The 13,752-nt window shown below is 51.4% G+C and overlaps 1 protein-coding gene across 4 annotated transcripts in view; it reads left to right on the forward strand.

Annotated features, from left to right (window-relative positions):
- The window catches only part of SSH1 (slingshot protein phosphatase 1), a 60,643-nt gene that overhangs the window by 38,791 nt on the left and 8,100 nt on the right, over positions 1 to 13,752 (forward strand). For 3 of the 4 annotated variants that reach the window (XM_040619818.1, XM_008707635.2, XM_008707636.2), the window contains 7 exons: positions 2,107 to 2,301; positions 3,751 to 3,844; positions 4,892 to 5,020; positions 7,452 to 7,498; positions 8,887 to 9,033; positions 10,537 to 10,737; positions 12,550 to 13,117. In XM_040619818.1, the coding sequence (XP_040475752.1) occupies positions 2,107 to 2,301; positions 3,751 to 3,844; positions 4,892 to 5,020; positions 7,452 to 7,498; positions 8,887 to 9,033; positions 10,537 to 10,737; positions 12,550 to 13,117 (1,381 nt within the window). Of the gene's footprint in view, positions 1 to 2,106; positions 2,302 to 3,750; positions 3,845 to 4,891; positions 5,021 to 7,451; positions 7,499 to 8,886; positions 9,034 to 10,536; positions 10,738 to 12,549; positions 13,309 to 13,752 lie in introns of those variants that run through there. The other variant, XM_040619819.1, reaches the window with a different exon arrangement.

Consider the following 13,752-nt stretch of genomic DNA (forward strand, 5'->3'; position numbering starts at 1 on the left):
ACCAGCTGGACACAAGGGTTCCGTGCTCCCACCAGCCGTGCCCAAGGGTTCTGTGCTCCCACCAGCCGGTCACAAGGGTTCCGTGCTCCCACCAGCCGGGCACAAGGGTTCTGTGTTCCCACCAGCTGGACACAAGGGTTCCGATTTCTCCACGTCCTCGCCAGCACCTGCTAGTTAGTTAGTGAGTTTTCATCATCGCCCTCTGAGGGTAGTGGTATCTTGTTATGGTGTTGATTTCTATTTCCCCACTTGATGAATACTGAGCATATCTGTTTCTGTGTTTATTGGCCATCTGTACATCTTTTTTGGAGAAAAGTCTATTCGGGTCCTTCAGCCAGTTTTTCTTTTGGGCTGTTGTTTTTGTTGTCAGAGTTGCGTTATTCTTACGTATCTACAGTTCCTGCTGTCCAAACGCCATTCCAGTGTAAATTTACGTATTCTTTATACCTGGCACACGCTTAGTTTGTGCCCTGAAGGCACTGGGCATCTCGGAAGGCATGCGATGGACATAATTCCTGTCCTCATGGGGTTTCAGGTCTATGGAGGGGAGGTGGCCGCAAGCTGCATACTCACGTGTTGTACCGGGGAGCGCAGGGAGCGTGTTCTCACAGGGCACTCTGCTACAGGATGCGGGGTGCAGGGCCCGCGTCGGGGGGAGGGCCTCCTGCACACTCTGCTTTGGGGATGAGGTAGCCGTGGGCGAAGGCTGCACAGGGTGGAAGAGGTCAGGTCTGGTGCTTCTCCAAACCCGGCACACGCACCTGAGAGCCTCCCTCATCCTTGAAGGCTCGCACAAACCACCCCTGCAGCGAACTCGACACGACGCTCTCTCCCCTGCAATCTGGAAAAGGCTCTGGAGAAAGCTGGTGATGCCTGATGAGAAGGGTTGCGCCCAGTGTTTCATCATTACTTTGTTCTCTGGGACGGCGAGACTTAGGCCGGATTCTCCTGTGGGCCGCCAGTCAATATGGTGCTTCCTTTTTACCTCGTCTGTTACCCTACACTGCCCTCAATTCAGGCTCCTTCTGGGGAAAAGCACGAAATCGTAATTCCCTTGATGTCCCAAATGTTTCTTGCGTCCCTGGATCATTTCTTTTTTTTTTTTTTTAATAATGATTTTTTATTATATTATGTTAGTCACCATACAGTACATCCCCGGTTCCCTGGATCATTTCTTACCTCTTTCTCTACAGGCAAGTGAAAAATAGGCCCATATGTTTTTCCAAAACTTCAGGAGCAAAACTAAATTTAGTAAATACACAGCTCAAGCCTATTCCCTGAAGCAGCCTAGAGATAGGACAGACATGCCCGAGTGGGATGCGTGCAGCAGATGGCGGCGGTGAGCCCGTCCCCGAGGACTCTCGCTCCCTCCGGGGCTTCCCACTCCCACCCTTCCTCAATGCCTGGTTCACCTCCTTCACTGAGAAAGTTTCAGCCTCAATTTTTGTTTAAAAAAAAAAAAAAAAAAAAGGCATGACTAAGCTGAGCGTTACCAGACACATTTTCCATGTTGTTCCTTCTGCCCCACTCTCCTTCCCGAACCTCTTCTTCATTTCGTTTCTGTATTACTGTGAGTTTCTAGCACTCATTTCCCTAAGAGATCTAAGCATCCAAGCTCTTACAGCAACGATGGCAAAGGTTGAAAGATAAATTATTCAGAACGCAGTAAAATGTGTCAGCTGCACATTAAAGACTCTTTCCTTCCACCTGAGGGGCTTTGCGGTGGTTCCCACAGCTTCGGAGATAAATCTGAATTTTTGGGCATTAATTGACAGAATGGGAGATGACCCGTGAGCCAGCCTGGGTGGGAGAGTTACGAAGTTTATGCTGTTTCCTTGTTGGGAATGGTGAAGGATGTCTCACCCGCGCTTGGTTTTAAGCGCGTGTCACCGAGACAAGCGCTGTAGACAAGCGCTGTTACCTGGCAGCCTGGAAGTTTCGGGTTGCCTCGCATCCCTCATGTAACCTTTTACCTATGGTGATGCTCCGAGCGAGTCCTCGAGGGATCGCCCTGCCCCGCCCCATTCTCAACCCACGTGTGGAAGGAAAAGCCCAGCATGCCTTGTGCCTCCCCAGGCCTGACCCTGTCCCCCCTCCTCACCCCAGGTCTGCCCTGCAGGTCCTTCACAAGGCCTGCGAAGTGGCACGAAGACACAACTACTTCCCCGGGGGCGTGGCGCTCATCTGGGCCACCTACTATGAGAGCTGCATCAGCTCGGATCAGAGCTGCATCAACGAGTGGAACGCCATGCAGGACCTGGAGTCCACGCGGCCCGACTCCCCGGCCCTGTTTGTGGACAAGTAAGTGCGGCGCTGCCTCGCCCACGCCGGCCAGACCCTGAGTCTGCACAAGGGCACACCGCCCCAGTAGTCCTGGGATTGGGGGCCACCTCTCCCAGGACCGGCATTCCAAGCAGGGGTCCCTCACCTGCTGCCCGCGGGTAGTCTGTGGCTTAGGGAAGGCTCTGTGACCACCGCCCCATTTCTGAAATTAGAGATGGATTTGGGTGTGAATGCGTTTCTGGGGAACAGCTCTAGAACTTCCGTCAGCTTCTCAAAGGAAACTGCAGCCCACGTGCTTCCCCTGCTCTTGGGCTGTGTTCTGCGATCTGGCCTTTCCTCTCCAGGTGACCAGAGACTTAATTCCCACAGCCTTTCCCTCTGTTCTGAGGAGTATTATATATCCATCATCCCGGGATCCCAAAACACAGCTGCATCGACACTGGCTGGGGGCAGCCTGCCTTAGAGGCCACGACAGTGAATCAGGCGGCCCGTGTCACGTGGGCCACCAGCAGAGCTCATGTGGCCTGAGGCTGCACTCAGTGAACGTCTGGGTCCAGGAGAAGGAAGTGGCTCCCCTGCTTCTGTCTTGGTTAGGACCCTCCTCCCCCAGAGTCGTGTGTCCCTCTGGGACTGCATTACGAGGGCCATGGACGCAGAGGTCAGCCTGAATGAGGAGAGGACCGGAAGCCACGTTCTATGAGGCCCCAAGTGATGAGAGGGTTGGGGAGAATCACAGTTGCCTTTGAATGTAGAAAGGGCGTCCTGTGGAAGAACTACCCTGGTCCGTGTAGAAGCAGGGCTGATGGGTAGATGTTACGGGGAAACACACAGATTCTCCATGTAAGAAGGAGATGAGGGGGGGCGCCTGGGTGGCACAGCAGTTGGGCGTCTGCCTTCAGCTCAAGGCGTGATCCTGGCGTTACGGGATTGAGCCCCACATTAGGCTCCTCTGCTATGAGCCTGTTTCTTCCTCTCCCACTCCCCCTGCTTGTGTTCCCCCTCTCGCTGGCTGTCTCTATCTCTGTCAGATAAATAAATAAAATCTTTAAAAAAAAAAAAAAAGAAGGAGGAGATGAGGGGAGCCGGACCCAGTGATGGCCTCATACCCAAACGTGTTCAGGCAGAGACAGAAGGGTCTGGTTGGTGGCGAGTGGACGTTCCGCGGGTGCTTCCAGCGTCTCATCCTGAGAGCCTGACTCTCAGCAGACCCGAACGAGGAATATGCTTTCCAGCCATTGTTTGTGCTCTCCACCCGCCCACCACTCTCTGGACTCCCACGGGAGTTCTAACCACAGAGCCGGACTTCTGTGTCCCTTTCCCCTCCTCCCAGAAACATGCACACCAGGAACGGAGCTCTCTGAGTGCAGGCCACGTTCTGTTTAGCCCGAGAGCATCTGGTATTTCTGTTCACGCTGACCTCAGGCTCCGTGTCCTTCTGCGGCCTACTGAATGTCCCTTCTCTTCCAGGCCAACCGAAGGGGAAAGGACTGAGCGCCTCATCAAAGCCAAGCTCCGGAGCATCATGATGAGCCAGGATCTCGAAAATGTGACCTCGAAAGAAGTAAGAGAGCTCCTCCCTTTGCAGGCCAGAGGTCACAGGTGTTCATGTGTCCTGCTGCTCAAGGCACAGCGGGGGCAGGTCTGCCACTTGGCCTCCCTTATCGGGCAGCTTCCGGACTCTCAGAGGCCCTTTTCCCTGCAGGGCTTAGCAGAGAGAGCGCCAGCCTTAGAATCCCACTCTAGCTCGGAGCCAGCCATGCTGCATACCAGCCATGGGGCCTTGAGCAAATTTCCTGATCTCTCTGAACCTGTAAGACCTTTGGTGGTAATTCCACGAGACCCACGCATTGCACCGAGACACATTTGCCTATTAGCGCCCTCTCCTCTGCCTTGTGTGTTACTGAGATCCAGCAAACTCTTATTTCTTATTTCTGGATTATCACTTACTAGCAAGTTAGTAACCCTGGACTGCCTTCTCCGTGCCTTCAAATTTTTTTCTGGATCACTTTTTTCTTGTTTCCGTTGCTTTTTGTTCAAAGAATGCAATGAATTATAGTAATAGCTTGAACTGGGTAGATAAAAGGGCTTGAAAGGGACATTTTAAAAAAGCCATATGTCACCCTTTTTATCAGTTAATACACATAAAAAGTCATACTATGGGGCAACCCTCTTGGGTCCCCTCCCTCTTTGGGAGCTTTGTGCTATACCTCAATAAACTTTGCTGCCCACCAAAAAAAAATAATAAGCCTGTCCTATCGTGATGCCTTTCAGAGCAAGATGAAACTGACTTTATATGTTCACTGTGAAATATTTGCTATTTAATTGTAAAAGCAGAAGTGCCTTGAACTCAATAGAAGAGATCCTGTGCGAATCAGCTTCTTCGTCTAAAATAGTAAACTTTTCCCGGTCAGACTGACTGTGACGTTACGTGCTGTGTGCGTCTCGATGCACGTGTGCTTCCTCTGGGGTAAATCCCAAAAAACCGCCAAAACAACAAACCGCCTTTTTTGAAAACAACCACAGTTTCAGTGGTGACTTGACTTCTTTGGAGGTGGACAGCTCTCGTTCTGTAGCGAATCACTTCTCCTGCCGTTTTCCACTCCCACAGATCCGTAATGAATTAGAGACGCAGATGAACTGTAACTTGAAAGAATTCAAGGAATTCATAGACAACGAGATGCTCCTTATCTTGGGACAGATGGACAAGCCCTCCCTTATCTTCGACCACCTTTATCTCGTAAGAAGCACAGCGCACGGCGGGGTCTGGTTTGGGGAACATCCGTCTACAGACCTTGGTTGTTTGGAACCTCAGTTCTGGCTGTTCTGGGAACTCCAGTCTTCGACGCCCTTCCTCTGGCCTGCCCTAGCTTGCCCTTGAGCCAGATGTCTGAGATGGGGCTCCCAGCTGGGCTGTGGGGAGTTGTTGGAAGGCTCTCTGGCTAGTCCACTGGCAGCCGTTTTCAGAATCTCTCCATCTTTGGTTTTCAGTCACTAACACCGAGGCCCCATCCAGTTACCTCCAAGCGGTTTGCGGGCTCAGAACCCCCAGTAACTAAAGGGCGCATGCGCGCCAAACCCCAGAATTACGCCCAGGCATCACTGAGGTGTGAGAAACAGTAGGCAAAACAGACCGAACGCCTGAAACACAACTTCTTCCAGTCTCTCTGTCTGGGTAGCTACTCTGTGCCCTGCTCCCAGGCCCACCCAAGGGACAGGCCCCGGGAGCACCACCAGGGGCGGGTTGTGCGGGTTTTGCCCACCTCCGTCTTGTGCCCAGATGCTCTTAATGCTGTAAATCTCCATAGAAGGCAACTGGCAAGTTCTCAGAGTTCCTCAGAGAGACTATAGAGGAGAGAGTGTTACTAAAATTAGGGAAGCAGGTACAGTGTGAGGAAGGTGAGACCCACCAGGCCAAGTGCCCACTCCCCGGCCGATGGCGGCTGTGGGACTGGGAGCGAGCCTCTCTGCCTTTTCTCCTTCATTCTGTACCATGTGGGATGATTATGAGGATTAAGTAAAAGACACTTAAAGCACCGAGTGCAGTTTCTGTAGGCACTGATAAATGGCAACCATTTTTACAGCAAAAGTCACTTCCTGGGAAAGTGGAGGAAGTGTATTTGCTGCCCACGAGAGCTAATTAGTAGTTCTCCCGATGCATGTGTTGTGATAGATGCTTAGTGTGTTAAATATATATATTTTATATATCTATATATTTATATATAGATATATAGATTTAATGTATTTGTGTATATCAATTCATATATATATATTTATATGTAGTGTTTATATTAAAGCATATGTGAATGTGTGGATTTGAAGCCTGTGTCTCCAAAGCTGTCAGGCCGCTCTGGGCTCCAGTCTTCTCCCTGGGAAGTTGCTGGTTTTTCCTGGTGGCAACAACAGAAGCCAGGCCGTCTCTCCACTAGGTGGTGATCACAACAAGAGGAAGCTCACAGATGTCGTGAACTTTCGATATTTTTTTCAGTGTGGTTTGGTGCTTTGTGTCACTTTTTCCATGAGAGATACTAAAGGAATTTTTATATTGGAGCCTCTCCCTCCAGCATGAAAATCCAGCTAGCACCCACACTTGCCAGCTCCGCTGGGCCCCCTGCAGCCCCTGCGTCCTGAGGGGTCTGCCCTCCTGGGAAAGTTCCTAGGGAGACTTGGGGCGGGGGGCTCTTTTGCTCTTCCCGACTTTATGTCATTTGCATTGCCTAAGAGCGAAGTGATAGCTTTTTCTTTGCTTTTCCCCTTCTGTGTTCCTGGTAAGCTCAGAAATGGAGGGTTCGTTTTATAACATGCTTTACAAGGCATTAAATTAAAATATGTTATGGAAGGTTCAGAAACGCTCAGTAACTCCAAAGAAGAATAAAAAACATTCCCAATTTCGCAAATCTAGACGTAGTCACCGTTAACGTTTTAGAATATTTATTTTCCCATCTTCTGGTTTTTTCTTTTTATATCTATATAGCGTCTTGGGAAAAAAAAAAAAGGAAAGGGAAGAATCATATTGTTTATATAGTTTTGTATCCTGTTTTCTTTTTTTAAATTGTTTTCCTTATGTGGTGTTTCCCTGTGTCATTCCAAAGTACAATTTATTTTTAATTGCCTCATCATGTGGCTTCATCATCATTTATTTTCCTGATTTCTTCTTGTCGGACCTCTAAGTTGCTCCCATTGTTTGTGTTTGCAAATAACCAAAAATATCCTTGTGTCTAAATCTAGGTGTGAATTCTGGGTGTGTCCTCAGGGCCGCTGTTTATATGTGGAACCACTGGTTCAGAGGGTGGGAACTTTTAAAAATACTTCCCGGAAAGGTAGACGGAGTCCTGCTTTAAACTAATTGTGTGTGAAAGTGCCTTCTTCTGAGCGGGAAGCCGGAGGTCACTGCCTCTGGTGACAGGACCCTGCTGGAGCCTTAGGAAAGGATGTGAGGGGGGTACAGGTTTTGCCGTTACCCGAAGGCCGGGCCACGTGGGCTGACGACGCCGGGAATGCCTCGGGAACCAGCTTTGCTAGCGGCCTCTTTCTGTTCTGTCCGTTGTCTAAGGCCAAGGGCCCATGAAATAACCCTCCCCCACCCAGGGCTAGCCCACCACATGCATCCCCTAAGCAGCTCTGAGGCTGACATGTGACACTCACGGGGGTTTGTGTGATCTGTCCCCCAGGGATCTGAATGGAATGCATCCAATCTGGAGGAACTGCAGGGCTCAGGGTGAGTCTGCTCCCCTCGTCTCCCCTTGTCCTTCCAGGCAGCTAAGAACCCCCCCCCCCCGAGGTTGAGCCCTTAAAACTGCCTGCACCCTGTCTCCCATCTCCAGGGGTTGGGCTGATTTGCAGAGCTAAGCAGATGTGCTTCAAAATGCCACCTCCCCAATAAGTCACGGGTTCTAGATCTTCACAGGGTTTTGTGTGATGGTGTGTGTCACCAGGAACGATCCGCAGTCACTCCAGTGGCAGAGGACAGCGTGCATGCTGATAGGACCACGAGCCCCCTCCTGGGCCCCACTGCCAGGCACAGGTGCTGGCGGTCCTAGTGTGGACACACACACCTACCTGTGAGGCCAGTCGGCACCTCTGGTCCCAGGACCGCTCCCGGTTCTCCCTGAGGTTATGCTTTGGGGCCTGGTGGGACTCTGGCAGCTAAATACTCCGTGTTGGTCAGAAACATATGCCCGTCTCAGTCTGAGAAATGTCCACCAGCAGGAATAAGAAAAAAAAAATGTTTAAATCTAGACCTTCAAGAACAGATGTCTGGACATTTTTTTTTAAACAACACAGCCACAAAATCACCATTCTGTGGGTCTGACATGATGGCATTCTTGAATTACTGCATTTAAAAATCAAGACTAAACAAATCTTAAAATATATCTTTAGAACTACTGGTTAAGATGTGTTCTTTCAAAAGAAAGTTTTCTTAAAATGTAGAGCGATACCTAGATCTGTGCTTTCTCTGGCTGGAAATAAATCAATGATGTGTGAAGGTGTTTTGTCAAGCATTTATAAGTATTCTCTTACAAAGCCTATTTGAGGTAAATTATTTTGGTCTTCCGGGGATGTAAGGATCAAGTTTAGAGAATCTGCGTTCGAAGGCCCTCCCCACTGTGTGTTTATTCGTAGTCTGCCTTGTTTCAAGAGGGTTTAAAGCAGTTTTCAAGGACCTGAATAATGGGTGGATATATCCTACTCTTTTAGCTATGTAAAAGTGGAGACTGTTTTTTTTTTAAAGCCTCTCTATATATTCATAACAGTTACGAAGATCGAAACTTTGAGAATGTCTGAAAATGTAGTTAAGTAATACATACGTCTGCTTTCCAGAATTCACATTGCTTAGCAATGCTTTTGAACTTTCTTTTGTAAGTTTTTTTACAAAGAAATTTGCTCTTTATCATAAATACGATACAGTCTCGTCTTATAGAGGGCATTTGGGAAATGAAAAAAAAAAAAAAGTACTGTTTAAGGAAAAACAGAAGTCCCACCATAAACATGAGCTTCATGAGTACGTATTTAACTTTTTCTTTGCTCAGTTTTCTGTTACTTTGGTTTTTTGTAGTTCCTCATTCTGATTCTCCAAATTTGTTCTTTATTTTTTTCTCATTACAGTGTTGACTACATTTTAAATGTCACCAGAGAAATAGATAATTTTTTCCCTGGCTTATTTGCATATCATAACATCCGGGTCTATGATGAAGAGACAACAGACCTTCTTGCCCACTGGAACGAAGCGTACCATTTCATAAACAAAGCCAAGTAAGTGGGTGGAGAAGCCAAAGAAGCTGGTCCGAGGAAGTAACCGGCAGATACTGGGTGGGCAGAAATTAATGGCACAGACATCCCAGCCACAGACATCTCTGGTTTGTGGAGCCTTTGCTCTCTGGTGGACCTCTGGTTTTAGACCACAGGACCGCTAGCACCAAAAAGGCACAGTCATCGATCTTCTCAAGGTGGGGGCCCCAATGAGCCTGTTACCCTCATCATCGATGGTGACATTGGACCCCACTTTTGACTAGTGGACATTTCTTGGGAGCTCTGTCTACAGGGAGTCGCTGAGCCAAAGGAGGGAGGCGGGTGGGCCAGATCGTGTGTGGACTTTGAACCCCTTTGGGTTGCTTCCCCAGAGAAAGCTGCTCAGGCAGAGGCCGCGAGGTGTGGCCCCCCTTCTACACCTGAGTTATTGCATAGAATGGGGCAGACCGTCAGAGGTCCCCGGTGCCCTGACCTGTTACTGGCATCACCCCATCTTTTGTCCTCCCCTTATTCTCCTGTGGAACAACTCTGCTGTACTGAAGTCCAGAAGAGAGAGAGAACCCTCGCGATGCTATTGAAAGAAACCCTGTCTTCGGCTTCATACCCCTTGAGGTCAAAGCTTCTGTAACATGTCCTTACCGAATCTTAGTTTGTTTGCATTCCTGGGGGATAGAGTCCAGACCAGCAGTCTAACAAAAAAAACAACGCACTGACAAATGGGGATGAATTTGAAGTCTGGGGTCTAGGAAAGGAGCCCAGACCCACCTGACAGGCTAGCTGCTTCCAGTGTAAACAGGCAGGCTGGTGGGTCTACCTCCTGTACAAATAAAGCTTCCCAGGTGCAGCCCCTTCCAGCATCGTGTACCCTTCCATTCTTAAGCCAGCGAGGTGTCGAGACACATGGCCTTGCCGTTTCTGTGCAGTCAGCCCCTCCAGGGCCAGTACTGCCTCCTTACAAACGACCAGTCTGCCTGCCTTCTTGCCCTCGTCCGAGTCCAGGGCACTGCCATCCTCGCTCTGGCTCCTCGACCCTCCCTGTCTGGCCAGCATCTTGCCCTCCCGAGGGCCTCACAACCTCCAGTTTGCTGACCCGGTTTCTCTGTAGCCCCCTGGGGCCCCATCTCCCTCTGCTGTGACAGCACTGTAGCTTTTGCAGATGCCCCTTTCGCTGCCCCTTTGCTTCCTGCAAAAGAGTTTCTGGTCTCCCGGCCCAGCGATCCCACTTTGTCCCTGAGGGCGGCCAGATCTGGGAGCTCTCCCTGCGAGACTTGGCAAGGCAAGGACAGATTTATCTCGATTTCCCATTGTGTGCTAATTGATTTTGCAGTGAAGTTATTTCCTTTCGAGGGTGTGTGGCCATCTGCTGCATAAATATCAGGACATGGCGGGGGGGCTGTGGTCTGGGCACTGAGATAACTTCAGGGTTTAAAGAAAAAAAAACCCACTGGGTAAAACCTGAGAGAATGAAACTGTGGAAGTTTTTGGACTCTCTCCCCGCCTCTGCAGGAGGAACCATTCCAAGTGCCTGGTACATTGCAAAATGGGTGTCAGTCGATCCGCTTCTACGGTCATAGCCTATGCGATGAAGGAATTTGGCTGGCCTCTGGAAAAAGCGTACAACTACGTGAAGCAGAAACGCAGCATTACACGGCCCAACGCGGGCTTCATGAGGCAGCTGTCTGAGTATGAAGGCATCTTGGATGCAAGGTGGGTGAGCGTCTGCGGGGAAGGGCTGGCAGAACCGAGTGGGCTCCCGTCCGGCCTGGCAGCGGCCTCTGCAGCTAAAATCCCGCCTCTCGGGGGGAGCCGGGCTGAGAAAAACAACTATTGTTTGGGGTTTGATTAGTGGTTTCCAGGAGGGATCTGTTTGATTTTGTTGGCACACACAGAAAGCTGTTTTGCTGCCGGAGGGAACGGTGCGTGGCTTCTGATCCAAGGCTTGACGTCATGTGCGGCGCAGGCACGTGGCTGTCCCCATTTCCTGAGCATCCCCCGGGCCAGGCTTCTCCACAGGCCAGTTACAGGCACCGCAGGGCGAACTGGCTCTCGGCACCGACGAGCCGGGCCGCGTAGCGCAGGCTCGCCCATCTGCCCCAGCCCTGGTTTCCCCTTCTGAGTTTGCAGTCCAAGCTCACCTGGTGGGGCTGTTGTGGGATTTGCCGAGGACTGTGCAGGTTTACCTCTGCAGGTGCTGTGCTAGACCTGGCTTGTGGTGAATAAAACGTAGCTTTCGAAATCTCTAACTGCCACCCAGAAAAGGTCTGCCAAGGACAGGTTCTCCCCGGCGTACGAGGGAATGAGGAACCGATGCTGGGAGTTAGCGTGTCCCACATCATGCAGACGAGAGAGAGCACACCCAGGTCTGCTGGCCCCCAAGGCTCCGGTGCAGGGAGGCCCATGGAGGCAGATCCCCAGTGGACGCTGGGACTCCCTTTCTCCCTGGATTATTTCTGACTGGTATTATGAGGAGGCCACAGGCTCAGTCCACAGGCTTCTTGGCCAAGTGTGAGCAAGCAGGGATGCCCTGGCAGGGCAGAACGGGGTCTGTGAACCACTCTGGACATCTCTGGAGTCCCTTTACTGTCACCCGGGGAGCAGCTGGACAGATGCCCAGGCAGGGCCCTGGGACGATGAGGAGGGGGAAGAAGTGGCTGCATCCTGCCCTCCTTTCCCTTAGCCCTTCAGACACTTGCTGCCGTCAGGGGTTTGCTGCCTCCACAGCCTCACCAGGGGTCTTCGGGCTGTAGTCACAGCCACAAGGCAGTGTGACCTTGACTTGCAGCCACATCTGGGGGCCCTCTCGGCCTTGCCTGGAATGTGCACACAGAGCAGTCACGAGTGGTCATGTTGCTCCCATGTGTTGCAAAACACAGCAGGTCCTTAGTTCACACCGTCCTTTCACATCTACTTCTCGCACCGTAGCCCGCACACCTGCAGGATGTTGGTACAAGTGCCCCAAGGGTCACGGAGGCACCTGATTTCACATTAAAATTTTCTCTCCTTTTTTTTTTTTTTTTTGACGCTTACATTAAAAATGTGTTCTAACTACACTACCACGGTATCATAAGACCTATTTTTAAAAGTAACCTGTCAGCTTTCTGACCTAAAAAAAAACAAAAACCCTGTGGTTTTCTCTGATCGTCTCAACTTGATGTGTGTTATGCGTTTACAGATAAATCTGTATGTGCTGTCTGCTTCGGTCCCCACCATCTCCCTACAGTAGAGGGAAGGGAAGGTTATTATTCTGTTGACAGATGGAGAGCCTTAGAGATGGGATGGGCGGTGGCGTGGCTGAGTTCACAGAATGAGGCGAGCCACCAACACCGTGATGATACCCGAGGTCTAGACCGCCTTCGCGTGTCCTCCACATTGTCAGTGCACGGCAGAGTCACTGAACGCTTTTGCCGGGAGCCACAGGCCCTGGGCTGTCGTCTCTTGCTGGCTCACCCCCGCCCCTCCTCCGGGGACATTCTGGGCACTGACCCCCGATGACTTTCCTCTGCCCTTCGTCCCCCGCAGCAAACAACGGCACAACAAGCTGTGGCGTCAGCAGAGCAAGACCTGCCTCCAGCAGCCTGTGGATGACCCTGCAGGGTCTGGGGACTTCTTGCCGGAGACCCTGGATGGCACACCGGACGCCCGGCTGCCCTGCTTGGACAATGCTGCCCAGCCTGGGTTCCCAGACAGCGGGGCCCCAGGGGGACCCACTCTCCCCTGCTGCTTCCGCCGGCTCTCAGACCCCCTCCTGCATTCCCCCAACGACGAAACCGGCAGTGTGGTCAACCTGGAGGATCTGGAGAGGGATGCTGTGTTGGAGGAAGTGGCTGAGCCGACCGAGGCACACACGCCACCCAGACATCCCCAGGAAGCTTCCGGACTCTGTGAGAAGGAAGTGAAGAAGAAACTGGAGTTTGGGAGCCCTAAGGCCCGGAGCGGCTCCTCGCCACAGGTGGAGGAGATGGAAGGGGAGGAGGCTCCGGGAGCAGGGCAGTGGGGGCGGCCTCTTCCCCAGCTTAATAAAGGCGGGCTCAACCGGGAGAACCTTAACAACAACAACAGCAAGAGGAGCTGTCCAGATGACTTCGAGGTAGGCAAGGGCGGCCGGCGCAGGGGCAGTGGGCATGACCGGAGCATGGCTGCAGGGGTCTGGGAGTGCAGGTGCCTGGCTCTCATCCCTGCAGGCCTTCTCCCCCCGCCCCCATGCGCCTCATTCACGGCTCAGGCAGAGCTTCCAACTCGATCTCTTTGTTACTTACATAAAATGTAAAACAAAACTTACCACCCAGCTTCCACATTTATCAACACAAGGCTCTTCCCATTTCATCCCCGCCCCCCTTTACTTTCCCACACTCTGAATCATCTCGAACCAAACCCCAGCTGGGTCGCTTCGTGCACAGATGCTCCAGTCTATAACATAACCACGATACCACCTTTAAGAATTGGTAATAATTGCTCGGTATCATCAAATACCTGGTCTTCCAACTCGTACTCTAACGCTTGACCCCGTAAGTCCCGCGTGGCTCTCCTACTTGGTGGGTTTCCGCAACAAGGTCTTGGCAAGCTGGCCCTTGCTCAGAAAGTCGTTAATTCCGCCAGGCTTTCCTCCGAGTGGCCCGGGAGCCGAGGATGGTGTTGTGAGGGGTGTGCTGTGCCGCCCGCTCCCAAGTCCCACCCTCTCTCTGTACCAGCTCTTGCCATGGCTTGAGCCCAAGGAGCTTCACT

This window comes from Ursus maritimus, unplaced genomic scaffold, assembly GCF_017311325.1.
Source record: "Ursus maritimus isolate PB19 unplaced genomic scaffold, ASM1731132v1 scaffold_33, whole genome shotgun sequence".
In the NCBI taxonomy this organism is placed as follows: Eukaryota; Metazoa; Chordata; class Mammalia; order Carnivora; family Ursidae; genus Ursus; species Ursus maritimus.